At 44.2% G+C, this 22,574-nt stretch overlaps 1 protein-coding gene across 7 annotated transcripts in view; it reads left to right on the forward strand.

Annotated features, from left to right (window-relative positions):
* The window catches only part of Piezo2 (piezo type mechanosensitive ion channel component 2), a 373,285-nt gene that overhangs the window by 293,946 nt on the left and 56,765 nt on the right, over positions 1–22,574 (forward strand). For 5 of the 7 annotated variants that reach the window (XM_087896005.1, XM_087895998.1, XM_087896002.1 and 2 more), the window contains 12 exons: positions 535–711; positions 979–1,104; positions 2,399–2,599; positions 3,289–3,493; positions 3,608–3,709; positions 4,867–5,032; positions 7,715–7,958; positions 11,155–11,251; positions 12,210–12,369; positions 17,872–17,961; positions 19,556–19,677; positions 20,670–20,741. In XM_087896005.1, coding sequence (XP_087752131.1) covers positions 535–711; positions 979–1,104; positions 2,399–2,599; positions 3,289–3,493; positions 3,608–3,709; positions 4,867–5,032; positions 7,715–7,958; positions 11,155–11,251; positions 12,210–12,369; positions 17,872–17,961; positions 19,556–19,677; positions 20,670–20,741 — 1,762 coding nt within the window. The remainder of the gene's footprint in view (positions 1–534; positions 712–978; positions 1,105–2,398; positions 2,600–3,288; positions 3,494–3,607; positions 3,710–4,866; positions 5,033–7,714; positions 7,959–11,154; positions 11,252–12,209; positions 12,370–17,871; positions 17,962–19,555; positions 19,678–20,669; positions 20,742–22,574) is intronic. The other 2 variants (XM_087896000.1, XM_087896004.1) reach the window with 1 other exon arrangement.

The raw sequence follows: 22,574 nt of genomic DNA on the forward strand, positions 1-22,574 counted from the left end.
ATAAACTCTTGTGTGGCCCAGAGCCAACAGTCAAGCTAAACTCATTGTCCTTACCCTTAAGTCAGCATATTCTTGATATTTCAAATCTTAGCAGTGAAAATTCACCCACTTAGATTCCCCCACCAAAAAAAACTGATGTTATGTCTAACGCTTTCTACCCTTAATCATACCATGCTCAAACTAGTTAGCCATCAAGTCAAGCTAATTTTACTTTCTGTTCCAATCCAGTACATGTATATTTTTAATGCAGTCTCAGAACCACATACTTCCGTGCAACTATGGAACTGTTAGCTACTCTTAGCTACTGTTGTTATTATATTGATGCTACCTGATTGTATGTCTGTCTGCTTTATGAGATAGAGTATCTTCAAGACCACAGCGCCCCTATGTCCTTGGAATGACCAACACCTAGAACAGCACCTTACACATAAGAACCTAGCCAGTTTTTGCTGAACTGGAATCACATTGTCCCGTCTTGTGAATGTTGTGCATTGTCATGTATTTCTGCCCCCATTTCTGATTTTGTGTTTCCAGGTGTCTCTGTTCAACTATGTATTTTTGATTTCTTGGGCATTTGCTCTGCCATATGCCAAACTCCGTCGCGTGGCTTCTAGTGTCTGCACTGTCTGGACATGTGTGATCATCGTCTGCAAAATGTTGTACCAGCTGCAAACCATTAAGCCTGAGAACTTTTCTGTCAACTGCTCCTTGGTGAGCCTCGAAGTTGGGGGTTCTTCCTCAGTGACCTTAAGAGGATCAGGGGAGATATTCGGTTTAACTTAAGTCACCTCACCCACGTTAGGACCACTCTGGCCCCTTGTGAACCTAAAGCTGCTCTTCACCTGAGACTCCTCCCCATTTGAAATGGGTCCTCCCCTCCCTACCCCACAGAACTTCCTTTGACCAGAGCTGAAGAGGATCACTCTGAACACTGTCAATCTCATAAGCTGTTGTCACCCCACTTTCTCTTCTTTTCAGCCCAATGAAAATCAAACCAACATACCCCTTAATGAGCTGAACAAGTCTCTTCTCTACAGTGCCCCTGTTGATCCCACTGAGTGGGTCGGCCTGAGGAAGTCCTCCCCTTTGCTCGTCTACCTGAGGGTAAGGCTTTCTTATGTCTCATCTGGGCCTCTGGACCTCTATAGTTTATGACCTTCCCCCATTAGAAGCTTCCTAGCCCCTCCAATGGTAACTTTGTTTTCTTAGTAGATCTCAAAAATGACTAGACATTAAAATCAGTATTATACAGTATTATTTTGTGCTGAAAGAAATCCACTTAGCAGATAAGCTCAGTTCTTTGAAATACACCAACACCTTCACTAGCTCCTCGAATAACTGTTAAAGGACAAAGTTGGTGGGCACATCAGACCTGAAGCAAGTCCAAAGTACACTGTTAAGTGTTTGAAAAAGGAAAATTTGTAACACTGTACACATTGTAACCTTTTCTAGAAACAAAGAAAAGCCCTAGATAAAAATCTACCAGATATCAGTAGTAAGTATTTCTAAGATGGAGGCATAACAACATTACAAGAAATACTTGCTATTGATTTCTGATTCTTGAACGCTTAATAAAGAATACACATTTACATTACAAAGTCATACAGCATATTTTGATCAAAAATAATCACTGAGATTTAATGACATAAAAACCATTTAGATTCTTATACATTTTTGTACGTTTCATTTTGATGAATAACTCAAGCAGCCTTAATCATTGTCCTAACTGCTGACAAGACCCTTAAAAATGAAATCTTTACACTTGGCACCTGAGGGTTTAAAATGTATTAAACACCATATTTTGTAATTTCTAGATCTTCTATAACAGTTACTGTCCAAATAGCTGTCACGTAAGACAAACTGATATTTGGAAAGTCTGAGAGATGGCCCCTGCCACCTGTTCCCATGTGTCTACCATCTTGTCGTGACTATTGTTATGACAAGGACTTTTCCATCGTGATCTTGCCTCTGGCCAGAGACCAGAGGTGTTAAATTCAATCTCTGCCATCCCCAGCTCAGTGACTTTCCCAGATGTCCCTGTAATATGTTGCATGTAAGGGTTGCAAACAAGGTCAGACTGTCCTCCTCAAAGATCTCTGGGTGCTGTACCCTTGGCATGTGCCATGTACTTACCAAGCAAGGAAAAGAAACAACCACAGTCTTACATCCAGAGAGGCTAGATCCTGCGAACACAGCAGTTTCCATTTCACAAGAAAGTTAGGTCCTCAGTAAGACAGAGAAATAGGTTCAATGCTACACTGAATACAGTGAGATCTAATATGACATTGTTTTTTACACGTCCGTACTTAAATACAGTGAGTTACTGTAGTTGCTCAGAAGTACTAAATCACAAGGCCTCTAGGATACATAGATGTGCTTTCTCGCTTTCTGCTTGTAGAATAATCTCCTGATGTTGGCAATTTTGGCCTTTGAAGTCACCATTTACCGCCATCAGGAGTACTATCGAGGCCGAAACAAACTGACCGCTCCAGTGTCCAAAACTATATTTCATGACATCACAAGATTACACCTAGATGATGGACTTATCAATTGTGCCAAATATTTTATAAACTACTTCTTCTACAAGTTTGGCCTAGAGGTGAGTTTTCTTGTTCATGTGTTGGATTTTTTTTTCTTTTTTTGTGTTGGATATTTTTTCATAAGAATTTAAATAGTTTCTTTGGACTGGCTGGTCACTGGTTGGTCAGGATGGCTACACATCCCTGTTCATTCACAAAGCCACTGGAGCTGAGGAGTCTGCTTAGCTTGAGTTGGAGTTTTCAAAAGCCAGGAGTCAGTACCCCACTCCATAGCAATACATGTGCTCCCTAGGTCTCCCGAGTCATCTATACACATCTGAACTGTCATTTCTTAATAAGAATAGAATGGACTTCCTGTCGTCATGTGCATTTTGAAGTATAAACTGGGAGGGGGACTCTTGTGACCTGAAGTGGTAATGAGAGAATAGTGAGAGGCTGAGCAGAGGAGTGGGATTCTATCACGATAATCTATAGTGGAATTGATGGAATGAATTTGCAATGGTGGTATTTTAACCAGGACATCATAGCTATCATTTTTGCCACTGTTGAAGCCATTACTATGAAAGGCACAGTCAGTTTTCTCAGAGGTAACTATCCAGCATTTCCATATTCATGCTAAAAGACACTCAACAGTGACCCTCCTCAGGAACCTGTGCATGAGCAGATAGACTGAGAAATCCTGGTCTCTGGCATCCCTTCCGTGTCTGATAAACCCAGTCTTTCTTGTCTCCTAACCATCCTTATGCAGACCTGTTTCCTAATGTCGGTGAATGTGATCGGACAGCGGATGGATTTCTATGCCATGATTCATGCCTGCTGGCTGATCGGTGTCTTGTATCGACGCAGAAGAAAAGCCATCGCGGAGGTCTGGCCCAAGTACTGCTGCTTCCTGGCTTGCATCATCACCTTCCAGTACTTTGTCTGCATAGGCATCCCACCTGCCCCCTGCCGAGGTGAGCGCTCTGCCTGGGGAATCTGCCCTGATCCCAGCCATAGGCCGTGCACAGCGGAGAAGGTAGAGATGCGCCAGGGAACTGATTGTGCCTGCTCATTCCTGCCCCTCGCAGATTACCCGTGGAGATTCAAGGGTGCCAACTTCAATGATAACATCATCAAGTGGCTGTACTTCCCGGATTTCATCGTGCGGCCCAACCCTGTGTTTCTTGTCTGTAAGTGTTTCTTGTCTGTGTTTCTGCTTGTAGGACCACCGGATGTAGGTATTTGGGCTTATATTTGTTATTATTTTTCATGTGTTAGGCGTTATCACCTTTAGTTCCTCTGCTGAACTTTGTAAGTGTATGAAGCTTATCTTATGTATTTATATGCAAAGTGACCAATAGCATCTACTGGTTCGCTTCCATTTGCAAAATGAATAGATTAACGTCAAAGTTGATTCACTTCCCAACACCTCTCCCCTTCAAAGATAGACTAGAGAGGGAGCTTTGCAAATTGAGTCCATTTCCAGTTATCATGGCAAGAAGACCCAAATGAGAGACAGGGCTGTGGCAGCAACAGAGAGCCCACAGATGTCAATCACAGGAGAGCTGCATGCAGAACCTTCCAGAGAGCCCACAGGTGTCAATCACAGGAGAGCTGTCAATCACAGGAGAACTGCATGCAGAACCTTCCAGAGAGCCCACAGATGTCATTCACAGGAGAGCTGCATGCAGAACCTCCCAGGATCTCTGGAAATGGATGGTTGGAGCAGCGCTTCCAAAACACTAGGGATTGACAGTGCCACGGAGAATTCCAGAGTGGCTTCCCCACTACAGAAAGTTTGGGCCATTTTAAAAACAAGGAAGCCACCTGTGCCTTGGGAGTATCCCAGAGACCTGGCCAGAGCTCTGCTGTGGGCAGCTCAAAGCCGTGCCCATGTTCTTTCTATGACCTGTCTGTACCTTGGCCACCTGCTCACACCTGCTCAATGTGATCCCCGAGAAAAGTCTGGTTACAAAAGCAAAGGAACTGGTGAGAGGAAAGAACAGAAATGTCCGTATCTAGTTCCCGTGGAAAGATGTGCCAGCGTTCCAACAGCTTTCTCAGCACCGTGAGGTGAAAAGTGCACCACATCCCAAGATTCATGGGGGCAGGCACCTAGCATCTGGACATGACAACACTCAGAGGCCACCATTGTCAGCCCTCCAGACCTGATACCCCCTCTGCTGTCCCCATACTGGGATCACGAAATGGGGACTTGGTCCCAGCCTTAGAAGTTAGTATGATCTTTGGGGACTCAGCTCACTTGTTTGCTAAGGCTCACACATGCCACGTGGTGACCGTGTGTGGCCTTTTAGAAACTGAGGAGTGACTGCTTCTGTCTTGCCAGATGACTTCATGCTGCTCCTGTGTGCCTCCTTGCAACGGCAGATCTTTGAGGATGAAAACAAGGCAGCTGTGCGCATCATGGCGGGGGACAACGTCGAGATCTGCATGAACCTCGACGCCGCCTCATTCAGCCAGCATAATCCTGTGCCAGATTTCATTCATTGCAGGTAACAGCAGCGTCACCTCTTGATAGGCAATCTTTGTGTGCAAGGTCATTCGAACTGCCCTTTAAGTACAGTTCTGTCAGTGTGGCACCAGGGAAGTAGATCAATCTCCACCTTACACCCTTGTGTCCCTCGAGTCCCTGCCAAATGCCTTGCATGGCTTCAGTCCCTTCCAACAGAAACTGCTTTAGCCCAACAATACCGTAGGCAGCTCTCCAGCAAGAACACTCTCCCCCTTTCCTCCCCACTCCTTCTCTATTCATCTTCTTATCCCTCTCCCCTTTTTGTCTCTCCATCCACTTGACCCTTCATCAGCCCTCTCTCCTCCACTCTCTTATTTACTTCTTATCTCTCCTCATCTCGAACCTCCCTCATCTCCACTTTCCTCATCCTTGCTCCTCCTCGTCACCTCTTCTCCTCTCTTGCCTTTATCATTCCCTCCTCACCCATCCCTCCTAATTGACCCTCCTCCTTACCCCTGTACCTCCTCACTGCCCTATACTCACTACCCCCCTCATCACACTGCCTCTGTCACAGCCCCTCCTCTCTTCTGTCTTTCTCATCCCTCATCCCAGTCCCTCCTCACTGCTCCTGTCTTTCTCCCTCCTCACCTGTGTGTTCAGGAGTCCCAGGAGTGAAGCCCCTAGAGCTGCCCTGTGTGGTTTTGTCCTTATGTCGCATCTCCCTGAGCCCTCTGTGGGCTCCCGTTACAGCACTCTGGCTGCCCTCCCGCTCTCTCCAGCCAGGGGACACTCAGCCTTGCCTTCCTGAGCTTTTCCTGGGAGCTTTTTCCACAAGCCCAGCTCAGTGTCTCATGGTGCAGGCTTTCTGTATCTTGCGCTCTCCAGATTTAGTTTCATCCATGTCCTGCCTGATGTCAAGCTCCCCTTCTATCCTCATCCTAGGAAGCCTTTTAGATTCACCTTCTCCATGGTGTAGGAACCTAATAGCACTGTGGGATCTGTCCAGGCCTGATCCTCCAGCCTCTGGGGATCCTGGCTTAGTGTCTGCCCTCTCCCACTGCTGGTAAGACTTGGGCAGAGGGGTTACCCTGGGAGTACACAGGGCACCTGCATGGAGCACCCCAACATCTGCCTTCAGAGAAGAGTGGCATGTGTCACTGACTCCCTAGGGTTGTTGTTTTAAGAACCTGTCTTGTCTGCTTTTATAAAGCATAAGGGGCAAAGGTCCTTCTAATTGCATGGTTTTGTTTGTTTGCTTGTTTTAAGGGGTTTTTTTTGTCTATATTTCTGCATAGTCCTGAGTCTATATAGTACACACATAACTTAACTAGCTTTCATTACCCAGCTGTTTTAGGTGCCAGGCTCCATTCCAAGTACCTTACTTATATTGCCCCATACCAGACAGAGTGACATCTCCATTCACCTCTGGTGGGGCACAAGCTGTCACATTCAGCTGTATCTGTAACAAACTATTAGGTTTATCTCATCTCAAGAATGGCTCTCCTGCTTTGTTTAGAAAAATTACAGAAGGATTATAATTGTAATTTCAGAAAAAAATATAATTTTGTTATCCTCTTAAAATCAGTAAGTGTCAAAAGTTCACTTATCTGGTAAAAGCATTAAGATACATTTTATTTCCCAATGCTGCTGGCAAGGCCAAGGACAGCGCACACTTTACGGAGATGATTTATTAACCTCCTGCAGAAATGCAGCCCGTTAAACAAAGAGTGAACCTAGAATTTACTCTCTGATCCTTTTCCTAAAACCCCAGAGGAAAACTTCCAGAGCAAGCCCTCAGAGAAGCTGTGGTCAAGCAGAACTGAGCTCTGGCCAGCAGTTGTACCACCTGCCGCCCGCAGAGTGACCCAGGTTCTGGGAGCTCCCACAGTTGCTAATTATTGTAGAAAAGTTTGGGCCCCATACTCTAGTCTCACCTTGCATCACTAAAGCCACTCTGGGTGGACAGTGCCTCAAAGAGCCTTGAATTGACCCAGTGACATCCAGACAGAATGAGTTGTTCTTCCATCAATGACAAGGGATTGTTTTTACTTCTACTGAAATCTTTGTATGTAGTATGTACTTTTTGTAATATAATAACATAAACGTTTAGTTCCTTGAACGTAATCCAATGCTCACTTTCCTGTTAGCCAAGAGGCACCTATATCTTGGAATGTTTTTAGCCATGCAATTAATTATTCATGCCTACCATAGAAAGACCAAGAAAATTTTGAATATTCAAGAGGTAGGCAGAAAATGTTCCGGGAAGGGGGGGGTTGTTATTGCCATGGTTTTGTTTTTTGAGACAGGGTTTCTCAGTGTCACAGTCTTGGCTGTCCTAGAACTCACTATGTAGACCAGGCTGGACTCAAACTCACAGATATCCACATGCCTCTGCCTTCTGAGTGCTGGGATTGAAGGCATGCGCCACCACCACCCTGCCCAGAAAAAATGTTCTTATTTTGTGAGAAATTGGTCACAAATGAGATGATGAGAAGCATACTTATACATAGTGTTTTTCCCAACTTACCTATTAGTCTAGTGCTGGTTATGCAGGGCTTTCTTAGGCAGCAGGCAGTGGTATGCAGAGGCCTTGGCACACATTTTGCAAAATGCTTCAGTGGATAGTCCAACGTTGAATACGAGGTTCTCTGCCCCTAAAGATGAAGCCTTGATTTTCTTTGTGTCACACTTACCTTTCTATCACTCGGGGTGTGTCTTCCAGATCTTACTTGGACATGTCCAAAGTGATCATCTTCAGCTACCTCTTCTGGTTCGTCCTCACCATCATCTTCATCACGGGAACAACCAGGATCAGCATATTTTGCATGGGTTACCTGGTGGCCTGTTTCTATTTCCTGCTCTTTGGGGGTGATTTGCTTCTGAAACCCATCAAGAGCATCCTCCGCTACTGGGACTGGCTGATTGCATACAATGTGTTTGTGATTACCATGAAAAACATCCTGTCGGTGAGTGGCTCCCACTGCATAACACACTTGTGGTTCCAGTGTAAGAATAAACAGCCTACTCGGTGGTTCCTAAAAGCCTTGGACTCTCACACGATTCTCAAAAGTCACAGCTAAGACACCACCAATTCACCAATTCAGCGCCCGCTTGCCGCTGATGGTTTTCCCATGTCACACAGAATCTTTTCCATTCCTTTCTCCCATTTCAGGGTCATGCAATTGAAGGTGACACATTCAACAAATCAAATCTAAAATGGTTTGCTGCTTAAAATCCCACCCTTCCCTAGGAAGAAGCTTCCCTCTCCCATAGTGTCACTCTGAAGTGGCCTTTTTATGACTGCTGGAGTCACTAGATGTCTTCTCTTATCATGTACGTCACAAAGGAACTCTCTTGCCTAGAGAGAATTGTAGAATGTGAGACAAATTGAGATGTCCTCTGAAATGCCCTGTCGGGTGGGAAATGAGGTATCGGCGAATCAATCCCACACCAGTTATGTTTTAAGGGGTTATTTATTTTGGGGGGTAAAAGTTACATACACCATAAACCGTCAGGAAGGGAGCCTAGTCGCTGGAGCAGGAGCCGGGAGCAGGAGCCAGGACCAAGCGCCGGAACCAAGAGGGCCTGATGCGGGATCTGTGGCTCTTTTTAAAAGAGAAATATGCCACGCCCCAGTGGGCTGGTATTTCAGCGGCTATTGGCTGATGGAGCGGAAGGCGCTCCCCGCCGCACTGTGGGCTCAAGCTTCAGCGACTATTGGTTGAGGCAGCGGAAGTTACTCCCACAACAATGAGGCAGGAAGGGCTTTTAGACGCAGACACATTTTATGCACCCAAAGATGTGCGAGAAAAAGTCAGCACTAGGTTGTTTCTGAGTGTGATGGCAGAAACCGTGTGGGGCAGAGGAACAATGCATGCTGCCTGGTGAAATCAGACGTAACTTTTACCCTGATGTTCCAGACAACTCACACCACAAAGAGAGAACCCCAGCATTGTACCCGTTATTTAGGCCACCACTGGAGTTATTTAGTGCTGCAGGGAATTTAACCAACAGCCTTGATAAGCTGAAGGGATGGGTGCCTTTCTGCTGGGCTACAGCTGATGGGCCTGCTTCTGGTGACTGTGACTGATCATGCATTCGGGGGACAGTGCTGTGATGGTCCCTGCTTCTTCCTTTCCTCCCTTCCTGTAAAGGAACTCACGAGGTATTCATGGGTCCAACTATTGGGTGGTTCTTTTTAAAAGATTCTTTTCATGTGATTCAGTGTGTTTAGAGGTCTAATAAAGTATGCGTAGCCATCAATAGCCGAATTATTTATTTTTATACAGTCTATTGGAGCATTAGTTTTCTAATTGACAACAAACTGGCTTTATTTTAGCTCACTAATGCAAACTTTCACAGGGTATGATGTTAGGAAGAGGTGTAACACAGGCCACCGACACGGTAGCTCATTCAAAAGCTGATCTCATGGAGAGATCAAACTCCAAAAGGCTGATCCTGAAAGATGCATGGATGTAGTTTCTTCACCCATCTGTCTATCCATCCACACCTGTATCCATCCATCCACAACTATCTATTCAGCCATAAGGTCCATCTACCCATCCATTCATCCACCCATGTATCCACCCTTCTTCCATCTACTCATCAATTTATCTATCCGTCCCTCTATCTATCCATCCACACATGTATCCATCCATCCACCCATCCATCCATCAATCAGTTTATCTATCCATCCCTCTATCTATCCATCCACACATGTATCCATCCATCCACCCATCCATCCATCCATTCATCAATTTATTAATTATATAAATGTACATTGTAGACTAAGCTAAGCAGTTTGGCATTTTGAAGGTCCAGATATCAGTAAGACTCGGATATAACCTTTGAGGTAACGTTCTAACTGATCATATTTGGAAAAGGAAAATAGCTTTTGTTATAAATAATTACAATGCAGTCATTGGTGACAATGGTTACAATGTTGAGGTGAGTGAACAGAAAATGGTTGTCTACTATCTTTCCTAGAAAACGTCAGAGGAACTTTCAGGAGGCAAATACAAATAAAAACAAATCAACCAGATTAAAAGTCTCTAGAGACTAAATGGGAAGTCAGTCCCTGCCCAGGAAAAAAAACAAAACAGACACTTTCTGACATGGGATTAGAGCCTAGGTTGAAAGGTTTGTCTTCAGGGCTGCAGCCCCCAAGCTAAGTAACTGCTGTCTGGGGAATGATGCTATTTGAATATCCCGGGCAATGTGCACAGCTTCCCCAATAGCATTGATATGTTAGCTTGCAGTGGTTACTGTTTATTTACACTACCTAGCTCTGGATTGGAGCTTGGCATAAGAGCTTTGTTACTCGGAAAGAACTACATACCAATCAACAGAAAAGGCTTCTGCACTCCTTGGATCGGTCAGACAGGCTTCAGAGCACATCGACTTCCCTTGGTTTCTCTTAAGGATTTTTTTCAGAACTTCCATGAACTCCAAGACCTTCAGCTTCCTCATATTGCATAGTCTTTGCATAGAGCCCACACACACATCCTCCTGTATATTTTGCATCTTCTCCAAATAGCATAAATATCCATTCCAAGTACCCAATACACAAATAATGCTCTACTTCACTGTCTAGGGGACAATGACAGTGAAAAGTGTGTATAGATTCAGTACAGGTCCTCTCCCACACCAAATGTCTTCTGTTCAAGGTTGGTTCCTAGGATGTTGGGCCTATGAATGGGAGGGCAGTGTATCATCCATACCAGCCCTAAGAACTCCACTCTTCAGCTTAGATCTGGAGTGATCTTCTGGGGATCAGTACATGCTTGAATCACATGACCTCTGAGAAAATAATTCTACCCAAATTATAGTCCTTGTCTTAGTGCAGACCCATCGGGTCAAGGCATGTCCCACAGTAGTCTAGTTCTCTTTGTAAAAAGCAGTGCTTCCGAGTGCAGAAACATCACACTGGAGATCCTTGCCATTCCCACAGGGAAGAACTCCCCCTGAACTTACCTTGCTCTCTAAACACCTAATGCTTCCTATATGCATGAGATGTGGAAGCTGGTGTTTTAGATACTGTAGTCCCCTTATGGAAGGGCTGACATTTGTTCTAGTGAGTTCTTGCACATTGGATTTGTTAGACATCAGATTTGTTTTTTGGATTCAGAGCTTGAGGTGTGCCTCCCTCCTTTCGCCTTTCAGATAGGAGCCTGTGGCTACATCGGTGCGCTAGTGAGAAACAGCTGCTGGCTGATCCAGGCGTTCAGTCTGGCCTGCACAGTGAAAGGCTATAAAATGCGTAAGTATGAGGGGACCCTGGGGGGGAAGGGATGTGGAAAAGGGAGAGCAGCTGTGTGGTTCTGGCTTCAAACCTCAAGGGCAACGCACAGAGGAATGAGATAAAGGTCAGAATCAGTTCCACCCTGAGACAGAGGCTGTGAAGCTATACTGGGTGATGTCTGGCTTAGGACAGAAGGTGCCCCCCCCCAACGCCCTGCCACACTAGTGCAGGACGGGTGTCTCCGCGTGCTTTTCTGGGAGAATTAAAAACAATTCCCGTTTCCTCCACAAGGCTGCAGCTGCTCCAGGTAGACCGGTCGGTCCTCAGGTGCCTCGGGCTTCCAGAACCTCTCTCTTCAAGAAACCGAGAAGGGGTGGGGGTGACTTCAGGCACAGAAAGCCAACTGGGAAGAGTCCTGGGGTATCTGGGAGGATTTCCCCCACTTTTCCCCCACAGAGACAATGGGAAATGCAATTTCTGTCACCTGCCTCAAGCTCAGAATCACAGGTTGTGTTAGCTATGTGCTTTCATGATACTCAGAAGGCTACTTAGATACAATGTACGCGATGCCTGTGGCTCCTAATTCAGGCCGTACTCAACAGAGGATTAAACTATTATCTGGAAATTGCTAGTTAGTGTAAATGTGCTGACACAGCCTGCTAATAGACTATCAAGCCCGTTGACCCTGGATAGAACTTTTCTACATTAGAGCATTTCATCTACCATTAAGCCATTGTTTAGGGGAAGTCCTTGAAGAAAGGATGTTCAGGAATTCCCTAACCTCACAGTGCCGGCAATTCGTTGGAGCCCCCTCATGCTGCTTGTGAAGTGCTCAGCTCATAAGTAAATCAGCCCATTGGAATTCCACGCTTGTGTCGGTGGGATTTCCCGAGCCCGGCTCTGTAGACTTCATGCGACAGCGGTGCACACGGGTGTTCATTTGCTCTTGGGTTCTCTCCCCTGCTTGATGCCGCAGCTGAGGATGACTCCAAATGCAGGCTGCCCAGTGGGGAGGCGGGAATCATCTGGGACAGCATCTGCTTTGCCTTCCTCCTGCTTCAGAGAAGAGTCTTCATGAGTTACTACTTCCTGCACGTTGTGGCTGACATCAAAGCCTCCCAGATCCTGGCATCCAGGTGGGTTAGGCGACCTTCACCGACAACTCGCCTGAATGTGATAATGCTCAATATTATATATCTCACGTTGCTCAGAGAACCCACAGGAAGCTTTAAAGTCGCTTTGAGGAAAACCATTCCCTAAAGCACTTGACACCAGTCCCTTTGTTTCTAAACTACAGTCCTAGCAAGGAACTCAGTGACCAGCACTAACACCATGGGCAAATGATCTGAGTGGACATGTCACAGTAGAAAACATCAGAGCAGGGGTTGGGATGTAGCTCAGTGGCAGAGCACACTTGACCTTCCACGTCACACAAAGGGTAGGGGAGGGTGCAAAGGAAGAGCATGCACAGATGTCCTAAAAGTATACAAACTATCTCTGAACAACACAACTCATCAGCAAAATGTAATTTTAAAAAACCTGCAATTTGGCATCATTTCACTCCTGTGAAAATGCCTAAGATTGAAAAACCAAAAACTCAACGCAAGTGAGAATGGTTAGTAAGGGAGAAAGCCTTACACACCATTAGCAAGGATATACATTAGTATAGCCAGTTTGGCGGTTCCCCAGAAAGCTCAGACGTTGAGCACAGGACCCAGCACCCCTCTGCTCCTCCACCTTCTCCTGCCCCTCTCTTCTCTTCCCTTCAGTCTCTTCCACTAAAATTCGCCTGAATTTCTGCTCTGGGACTCTTTACATTGCCACGTTCTTCTCCTTGGACGCCATTCCTCCTCCAGCTTTTGCCCTTCTCTTCGATTTAGAAAAGGCTGCGGAGAGTACTGGCTGCCAGCAGGCGTGCCACTGCATGGAGGGGGCAGTGACTGAGTGTGCAGCCATTTGTCTGGAGCCGCCAGCCTTGCTCAGACAGCATAGGATCCATAATGCTCGCTCCCTGGCAAGCATTCGTTAATTTCCCTTACGAAGTTGCCATATGCCACCTTTGAACTTGAGACTCATGCATACACACATAGGTGATTATGACACCAGTTTCTCTAGATTTCATCTCCTTCCCCTGCCAGGAAGTTCATTTATATGTGTGTGGCACCAGCCTTTGTCACCTAAGTTGGAGCCACATAGAGAAAGGATATAGTAAGAACCTACTTTACATTTAAGGAGCCTTGTGGCATGTTCGGTCCTCATTACATAGGTGAACAGTGACCTTATTTAGCTTCAAATATTAATCCTGTAATTTATGAGTATGATTATTATTAACTGTCCAGGACATCATGTTCAGAAATGGCAGAGTCGGATAGAATTGTCTTTGACTTTTGGGGCTGCCATAACAAAAGTATGGCATGGCAGGCAGACTACGCACACTGTAAATGTATCCCCAGCCATTCTGGTAGCTAGAAGACAAGTATTGAGATGCCATCAGTTTGGGTGTCTTGTGAGAACCTGTAGTCATTCTATGTAGAAAGAATAAGAGACTTCCTGGGCCTTATCTAAGCCATTCATAGCTTAGTCATCTTGCAAGGCTCTACTTCCCAATGATGTCACTTGGGCATAAGGATTTCAATGTGCTACATAATTCAGACAATGGTGATGATGTAAGAAATAATGAGGAGGCCATGAGAGTCAAGGATGTGTTAGCAGTTTCACAGCATGAGCTGGGCTGCCTTCCATCCCAAGAAACGATCTAAAGAAGGAGCTGAATAAAAGAGGAAGGGTAGGGAAGCAGCCCCAGTGACATCACTGTGAAAAGTTTTTATTTGACTGCAAGAGCAGTGGTGCCTGGGTGAACAGAGGAAAACATGGGGTGAACCTGGCTCAATTTCCATTTCTCAGATTAGCAGAGCGTTAGTGTATGCATCAGTTTGCAGTCAGAGAACCTGTGGTTGGAGAGATGCCTGGCGGGTAAAGTTCTGCTGCACAAGTGTGAGGTGCTGAGTCCAGATGCACAGCATCCATATAAAAATGCAGGCCTGGCATTGTACATCTGGCTCTGGCTCTCCATGGAGGTTAGAAACAAGCAGCCCCCAGCGACTGCTGTCCATCCAATCTAGTCAAAATGACAAGTTTCACATTAGTGAGAGAACCTAGCTCAAAAAAAAAAAATAATGTAAAGAACCTGGAGAGATGAGGGCTCAATAGTTAAGAGCACATACTACTCTTGCAGAGGACCCAAGTTCAATTCCTGGTACCCCTATCAATTGACTCACACCTGCCTATAACTGGTGGGGATCTGACACCTCTGACCCTCCATAGACACCTGCTTCACCCCCACAGACCTACACACAAACACATATAATGACATTTGAAATAAATATCTTACAGAAATAACGTGGAAAAATGGTTAGAGAAAATATCCTAATATCAATATAAGTTTTGGCCTCCACATGCACCCACATGAGCAAGTATGTCTGCACATATAAATACATGCAGCACACACATGTAAAGAGAGACGAGAGAGGAAGGGAGGGAATGCTCGTAGCAATAGAAATGTGAAAAAATGAATAAATTCCTCAGGCTTCAGGCAAGGCAAGAAATCAAGGAAGGAGCCCCAAGCATAAGGCGTGCCCTTGGCAAGAGGAATGTATTCCTTTCCCTGTCATGAAAATAATAATAATAAAAAGGGATGACAGTGGAAAGGGTGTGTGTGAGAAGACGAACAGCTTCTTGCCTTATGACAAATATTCTGCTAGAACGGTGGTTCTCAACCTGTGGGTCAGGACCCCTTGGTGTTCGAACAACTTTTTTTAGGGGTCACCTAAGACCATTCTGCATATCAGATATTTACATTACAGTTCCTAACCATGGCAAAGTTACCATTATGAAGTAGCAGTAAAGGAATTTCACAGTTGGAGGTCACCACATGTGAGGAATTCTATTGAATGGGCACAGCATTAGGAAGGAATGGTCACAGCATTGAGAACTGCTGCTCTAGGGAGTCTGGAAACTTGAAGGACGTTACTAGAAGTGAAAGGAAAGTCAACTGATAAATGTCGTGTGGCCCTCTGTAACATGAGGGGGCCTGCTTGTTGGTGTTTCTGTCCTGCCCGGTACCCCACAGCCGGCAATTCACAAAGAAAATAACACAGAGTCTATATTAGGTTATAAACTGATTGGCCCATTAGGTCAGGCTTCTTATTAGTCCTTGTAACTTATAGTAATCCATTATCATTATCTATGTTAGCCACACGGCTCAGTACCTTTCTCAGTGTGACAGCTCACATGTTGCCTCTTCGGTAGTCTGGGCAGGAATGGCGGAAGGAGCTTCCTCTTTCCTAGCCTTCTCCTATTCTCATTGCCCCGCCTCTAGTTCCTGCCTGGTTGACCCACCTATACTTCCTGCCTGGCCAATCAGCGTTTTATTAAAAATACATGATTGATAGAATACAGACAATTCTCCCGCATCATTTCCCTTTTTTTTTTAAACAAAGGAAAATACCCATAGTCCATTTGTTGGGAATGTGGGCATAGTATTTCAGGCTACTTCCTGCTGGTTGGGAACGCTGATAATCTTATGGGGAACTAAAGAAAATTATTATCAAGTCCTGGCTGCAGTATCCTGTGAGTCTTGATCACCACAGGCAGCAATCCTGAATCAGTTCTGGATGTAGAACTCTGTATCCAGGCCATCTGTTCCTACCGGAGATTTCTCGGGTGGTCTTCCTTGAACAAACCTGATTTTTCTTAGCTCAGAATGAATCCACAGCCTCTCATTTACTGTGGAAACAAAAGCACAATCTCTTCTCCAAAGTAGCATACCTTTTGACTTCAATTTTGAATCCAAGGTATTTTCAAAATACCTATATTGGATTAATTCTGCAGCATTTATAAGCAAGTATCTTTTAGCAGCTGTTGCTCCTTCCTCAGCATTCAAACAATTCAAAGAGAGCATAATAGCATACAGTATCAAGATTCTCTGTATATTTTCCATCTTTATTTTAACCTCTATTTCTTCTATTTTTACTTTTACTTTTTGAGGCAGAATCTCTGTTTATCTTTGTCCTGGCATAACTCTGTAGACCAGGCTGTCCTTGAACTCACAGAGATCCCTTTGTCTCTGCCTCCCCAGTGCTGGGATTAAAGGTGTGTGCTACAACACCTTGAACTCATAGAAATCTGTCTGTCTCTGCCTCCCAGGCATTGGGATTGAAGGTGTGTGCTACCACACCTTGAAGTCACAGATGTCAATCTACCTCTGCCTCCCAGGCATTGGGATTAAAGGTGTGTACCACCACATCCAACTACTCCCTTTTTTTCTTTTTTAACTTTTAAGAACTTTAACCTTTAGCCTGCACATATTTTTACCACAGCATAAACCATTTAGAGGTTTTTTCATCTTTGAATCTCTCTTTACTGCATCTCTCTCTTTTTCTGACTACGTGAGTCTTTAAAGAGAGTACTAGAGCCGTGACTTTGATAGCTGAATCCAGCCCATTCCTCAGTTTTTCAGCCTCATGGCGGACGTACTGCTGGAACCATTTTTATTGCCACAACTCTGTAGCGGTTCAAGGTCCTTGTCAGCAAGCAAGCTGCAGCAGTCTGCTCACAGACCACACTCAGTCGGACCGCCTGCCTGAAAGAGTCAGAGTTTGCCCTAGCAGGACAGCCCAGAAAGTTGGCATTTTAAAACAGCGCAGGTTTTTTCCTGCTATGGCTGAAAACCAAAAAGCATTCCTTCAGCTTTTCATCAACACCATTTAAGTGTTTCGTGGCAGGACCTCTTAAAAGGGCTGCAAGGTTTTGCAGCTAAAGCTGAGTCAGGAAGCCTCTCTTAGATGAGAGCATTTGCTTGCCTCTAGCAAGCAGAGCAGACCCAAGAAATTGCTGCTACCAAGAAGCCATGCTTTACCCTATTCTTTCCCAAGCTTTCTCAAGCTTTCTGTGGATTCAGTTGTCCATGTGGGCGCCATCTGTAACATGAGGGGGCCTGCTTATTGGGGTTTCTTTCCCGCCTGGTACCCCACAGCTGGCAATTCACAAAGAAAATAACACAGAGTCTACATTAAGTTATAAACTGATTGGCCCATTAGGTCAGGCTTCTTATTAGTCCTTGTAACTTATAGTAATCCATTATCATTATTTATGTTAGCCACACGGCTCAGTACCTTTCTCAGTGTGACAGCTCACATGTTGCCTCTTCGGTAGTCTGGGCAGGAATGGCGGAGGGAGCTTCCTCTTTCCTAGCCTTCTCCTATTCTCATTGCCCCGCCTCTAGTTCCTGCCTGGTTGACCCACCTATACTTCCTGCCTGGCCAATCAGCGTTTTATTAAAAATACATGATTGACAGAATACAGACAATTCTCCCACATCAGCCCTCAACTGAAGTCATGTTGTGTTTGAAAAGCAACCCATTTTCTCTCCACTGGCTGCCCAGGCTGACAGACAGCCCACTTACTCCTTGTTCAGTCACTCATAAAGGGTATCCAGAAGGAGTGGGTGACGTCAGCCAGGAAACATCTGTCAGCCCCAGAAAAGGGTCACCGTGACCTCTGATCCGTAATGATCATTTTCAGGAAAAGATGAACAGCCACAAGAATAGTGACATGTTCTGTTTCCGATTTTATTTCAGAGGGGCTGAACTTTTCCAGGCTACGATTGTGAAAGCTGTAAAGGCAAGAATCGAGGAAGAGAAAAAGTCCATGGATCAGCTAAAGAGACAGTGAGTACTCTCTTCGCTCTCCTCTCTGCCTTTTTCTAGTTTGTATGGGGGGAGTCAACTTGGCTCTTGGGATTTCAGATCCCTGAAAAAATATATCCATTTCTAACAATGAAGGAGACTTTGAAGGACTGGTCCACCCCTGTATTTTGAGAGCCAATTACTCTGTCAGGTCAGGCACTAACACTGCCACACTGAAGATGAAAGCAGTTTAGCAGGGTGGTCGCTCCAGGATCTGGGAAGGGGACCTTCTTGGAAAACAGCAAGGAGCTACCACAGATTCAGTTATTTTGTTCAGAGTCCCGAGCTGGTCATTTAAGTTCTCTGAAACTCCACCTGGGTCACTCAGTTAGGGTATGCAGTTGTCCCTTCTGAGCTGTTACAAGGATTGATAAATTAATGAAAGAGGCTTGGCTCAGAGCCAAGTACTAGGCAGGTTCGTTGCATTTCTGGATCCAGGAACTAACTACGGAGCCAGCTTCAGAGGCATCCTATACAACAGTACAGTACATGCTCAGAAGAATGAGCTCTGATATGTAGAATCTACAGTAACCAGAACCAGCACTGGTATGACCAGCTCTTCCTGATGTGATACAACACTTTCCCTACCACACCATTCCGAATGGGACAAGGGTGGGCTGACAGGACTCGGGAGATCTGGGAATTGGATTGAAAAGAATTTCGGGGGGGGGATAAAATTTCTAACAATGGCTAGAACTTCTAAGGACAGGTACACACCTTCATTTTGAGTATTAGTGTTCAGAACCTAATAACTGTAGGATTGGAATCCTAGACAACTTTGTCAAGAAAGTTGAGGCCTTGTCCCACCCTTCCAGGAAAGCCCCCTAAATTTGGAAGAGCAACTTCATTCCATTGTGACCTCAGTTCTTAATTCCCTTCCCTTAAAGGGTATTTCCTTGTGTAAATTATTCCGTGGCATGGTTATGTGCACAAAGGCCTAAGATGTATATGAAATTGGAATGTATATGCAGTGGGCTGCAACCATTGTTATTCCTCTAGCTCAGAATTAGAAGGAAGAAATGCAGGGCCATGTTTGGAATGTGTTTCCATGAGACATGACTCTTCATTCACATTTTGGTTATGAATGCAAAGCTGGGGCAGGAGCGATCTATACTCCATCTTCAAGTAATCCAATACCCTTTCCTGGCCTCTGCAGACACCAGGCATGTACATGGTGCACATACACACATGCATGGAGACAAAACACCTGTTCACATAAAATAAACAAAATAGCAAAAATGATGTAAAGCCTTTGGTTATCATATGCTGTGTTCAGACTGGCAATGATGCAAAATGAGAATAGGTATCAAGGACTTCATGTGAAACCTTAGCATCATGACTATTGATTGTATGACTAACCCCAGTATCTATGAAACACAGACTATCATGGACTCATGTATGTGTGTATGATATTTATTGTTAATAAGCAATTATCTCATAACCTTAAGTACTTCAAAGTAAGATAAACACTTTGCTCATGGATTCAGATATTTGCAGAACAATGTACGTCCACAGAGCTGACTGTGGCATAACTGTGCCTGCGCTCTTACTGTTACTAACGCTGCCTTGTTTATAGGATGGATCGCATCAAAGCCCGGCAACAAAAGTACAAAAAGGGTAAGGAGAGGATGCTGAGCTTGACCCAGGAGTCAGGGGAAGGCCAGGACATCCAGAAACTCTCAGAAGAAGATGATGAAAGTATGTCATGTTTTTCCTCTACTCGAGTGCTTTGACATCTGATAAGAGCATGCTCTTGGTAAAGCTGTAAAATACTGTTCGTTTCATTCTGTCAGTTGTCTCACCATGTTTCACTCACCTGTCATGAACAGATATGTTCCTTGGGACATATTTAGTGAATGAATGATTTTGCAAGCATCTACTCTTCAACATACCTTCAATGAACATTGTCTGGTTTAGGTCACAGACATGTTCCTTATGAGATTGGCATGATTTTTGCTTCATTTGTTCCTTTAGGGAAAGGTTTTAGATATGCTGCTGTTGGTTTTTGTAAGTTTAACGTGGAAATTAAAGATGCATGCATATTTTATGTCACTTGTGCATATCCATAGTTCAAATTTCAGCTGTTACGCATTCCAATGAAATTTACTGAGAAACATATAATGTATTATATTTAATTATATATTTATCCAATTGCAGCACTAACAGTCTTGCTGTAGGAGCCTGCATGCTTTCCTGCTTAAGGGAATAGAAAAAATAATGCATGGTCTCTTTCCAGTTCCTAGAATCCCTTCATTGGCAACAACTATCTTCCAATCATGCTAAATTAATCAAAAGAAAAAGTCCTATTCCTTGTTCTTGGTACATTTCAATGACTTATTTACCACTACATGGTTCTTTGAAATGGGCAATGATTCTCTCATGCTAATTTACTGAAAAAATTCAGTGCAAGATGCATTTTTGGCAAAGAATACTTCTTTTTAAATGTTTCTTTACGTATGCCCTCAGATCCTAGGAAGAAAGTGAGCATGGAGCATACAGTTAAGAGCATTCAGTGTCTGCAGCGGACTGCTAGTACATGAGTCCTTTTGTAGCTAGTAAACTTCCTTTTCCTGATCTCTGATGTGTTTTTGCAATTTATCTAGACTTGACAATTGAGTTTTTAAAACGTGGTTTTCAAAGTGTGTGTGCTCACTTCCTAAGAATTAATGTCTGGACATATTTCATTTTAGGAGAAGCAGACAAACAGAAAGCCAAGGGCAAAAAAAAGCAGTGGTGGCGGCCTTGGGTTGATCATGCTTCCAGTAGGTTCTCTTGATCCTCTTCCGATCTCATCAGTTCTAACCCTTATATCCTTGACCAGAATTCAGGCTCCCCATGACCTGTGTGCCCCATGCATGGTTTGATCCTTGTGACTCGATAGGGGGTCAGAGTGTAAGAACACCACAGTGCTAATGAGCCTCTAGGTCCCACGGATCAATTCTTCCGAAGAAATTAGCATATTGGCGAAAAGGAAGCCAAAGTTGTGATAGAGAGAGTATTATCTCAGAAAACAAAGAACTGAGTTGTTAACTAAATCCCCAGTGTTCTGCTCTCCACTGTGTGGTTTAAAGCCCTTAAGAATAAATCTGCCTGGTGCCAGGACTCAAGAAAGATGATTGCTCTCCTCTAAGTGTCTGTGGCCCTCTTTGTTAGGCCCTGGGCATGGCTGTCAGTGAACCTCCTGCCCTATCTTCCCAGAGATGGGATTTCCTTCACATTTAAGAGTTTCAGAGTGTGTGTTTAAAGATGAGGGATAACCTAAAATGCATTACTTTGTACTTTAACCTCTCCCAACCTCAAAATGGTTCTGCAACAACCAATATCCTAAACACCCAGGCCCAGAATATAGAGCAGCCTCAGATATGACCAACTAATAGCAAAACCAGGAAAACAGAGTCTGCTAGCCACGTAAACTACAAGGTATTTCCCTCCTAATGGTAAAAATGGATGTGTGGGTACAGACACCATTGGCTGTATTTGTTATGTTTAGTTTAAAAAAAACAAAAGTCAGTACTGGTCAGTGGCTTTACAATGGAATGGTGAATGACCCACTACAATCTAGTCTTTCTGGATTCCTTAGATGTGATTATTATTTTAAAAATAATGTGTAGTATCTTCAGCCTTTTTTAGTCTTACACTGCACGGCCATAGCTGCAACTGGTCTAATCAGACAAAGAAAGTCACACATGGCTGAGAACAACCCTGATCGTAGGAAACCTTTAGAAAACTAAGGAAATACCAGTTTGTCACCTGAATTATGAGAGTCACCATGACCTGCAATGGGCTAAAATCGGCAAGCTGATATAAATGGCATGAAATTTGAAATTTGCTTGGCATCTTTGCATTTAGTTAGATTTCATCCATGATGTTGAACTTCAATAGTACAGTTAAAAATGAGAGAGAGAGAGAGAGAGAGAGAGAGAGAGAGAGAGAGAGAGAGTCACAAAGAATTCCATTTAATTCTATGCCCAAGTTCAAAGACAAAGGTTCAAGTTGAAATCCAGTGTGGCTCCTCTGTGATTCATTGGCTCATTAGTCAAGTTAACAACATGGGGAGAGCTCTGAGTGCCTATTCTATCAAGTCACAAGTAAACTGTGCCTACTTTTCTGTTTTTAAAGGGCCTTTGCTGGTTTAGAGTGACCTATCCATTTTGGAAACCACCGCATATTGAGTGTTTGTCCTCCAGCGGGGTAAATTCCTACTGTGGCCACTGTGGCAGTTTCTCCCCTTTGGCAACTAAATTATTTAAAAAAGAATTGGATATGGTCTCTGGTAACCATCGTACACATTGGTAATAACTTAACTCTCTGTGACGGTTAATGACTTTAGATTTTTTTTTCAATTCATTTCACCCTCATTATATCAGATTTTCCTGGTGTTCAACTCCGTGTGCTTTGTTACAACGTGTTACAGTGCAATAATGCAGGACCGTCTGTCACACGTGGTTTGGAATCATGTCCTGACCAAGTGGCACTAAGTTACTACTATATAACATATTTTCCTTGCCAAATTTGAAAGGAACAAAAGGGAAAGAATAGCCTTGACAGTTTTTAGTCTTCGGTGCTCCAAAACTTAGCTTTAGATCTGGAAGGAT

Source organism: Myodes glareolus, chromosome 13, assembly GCF_982192425.1.
Source record: "Myodes glareolus chromosome 13, mMyoGla1.1, whole genome shotgun sequence".
NCBI lineage: Eukaryota > Metazoa > Chordata > Mammalia > Rodentia > Cricetidae > Myodes > Myodes glareolus.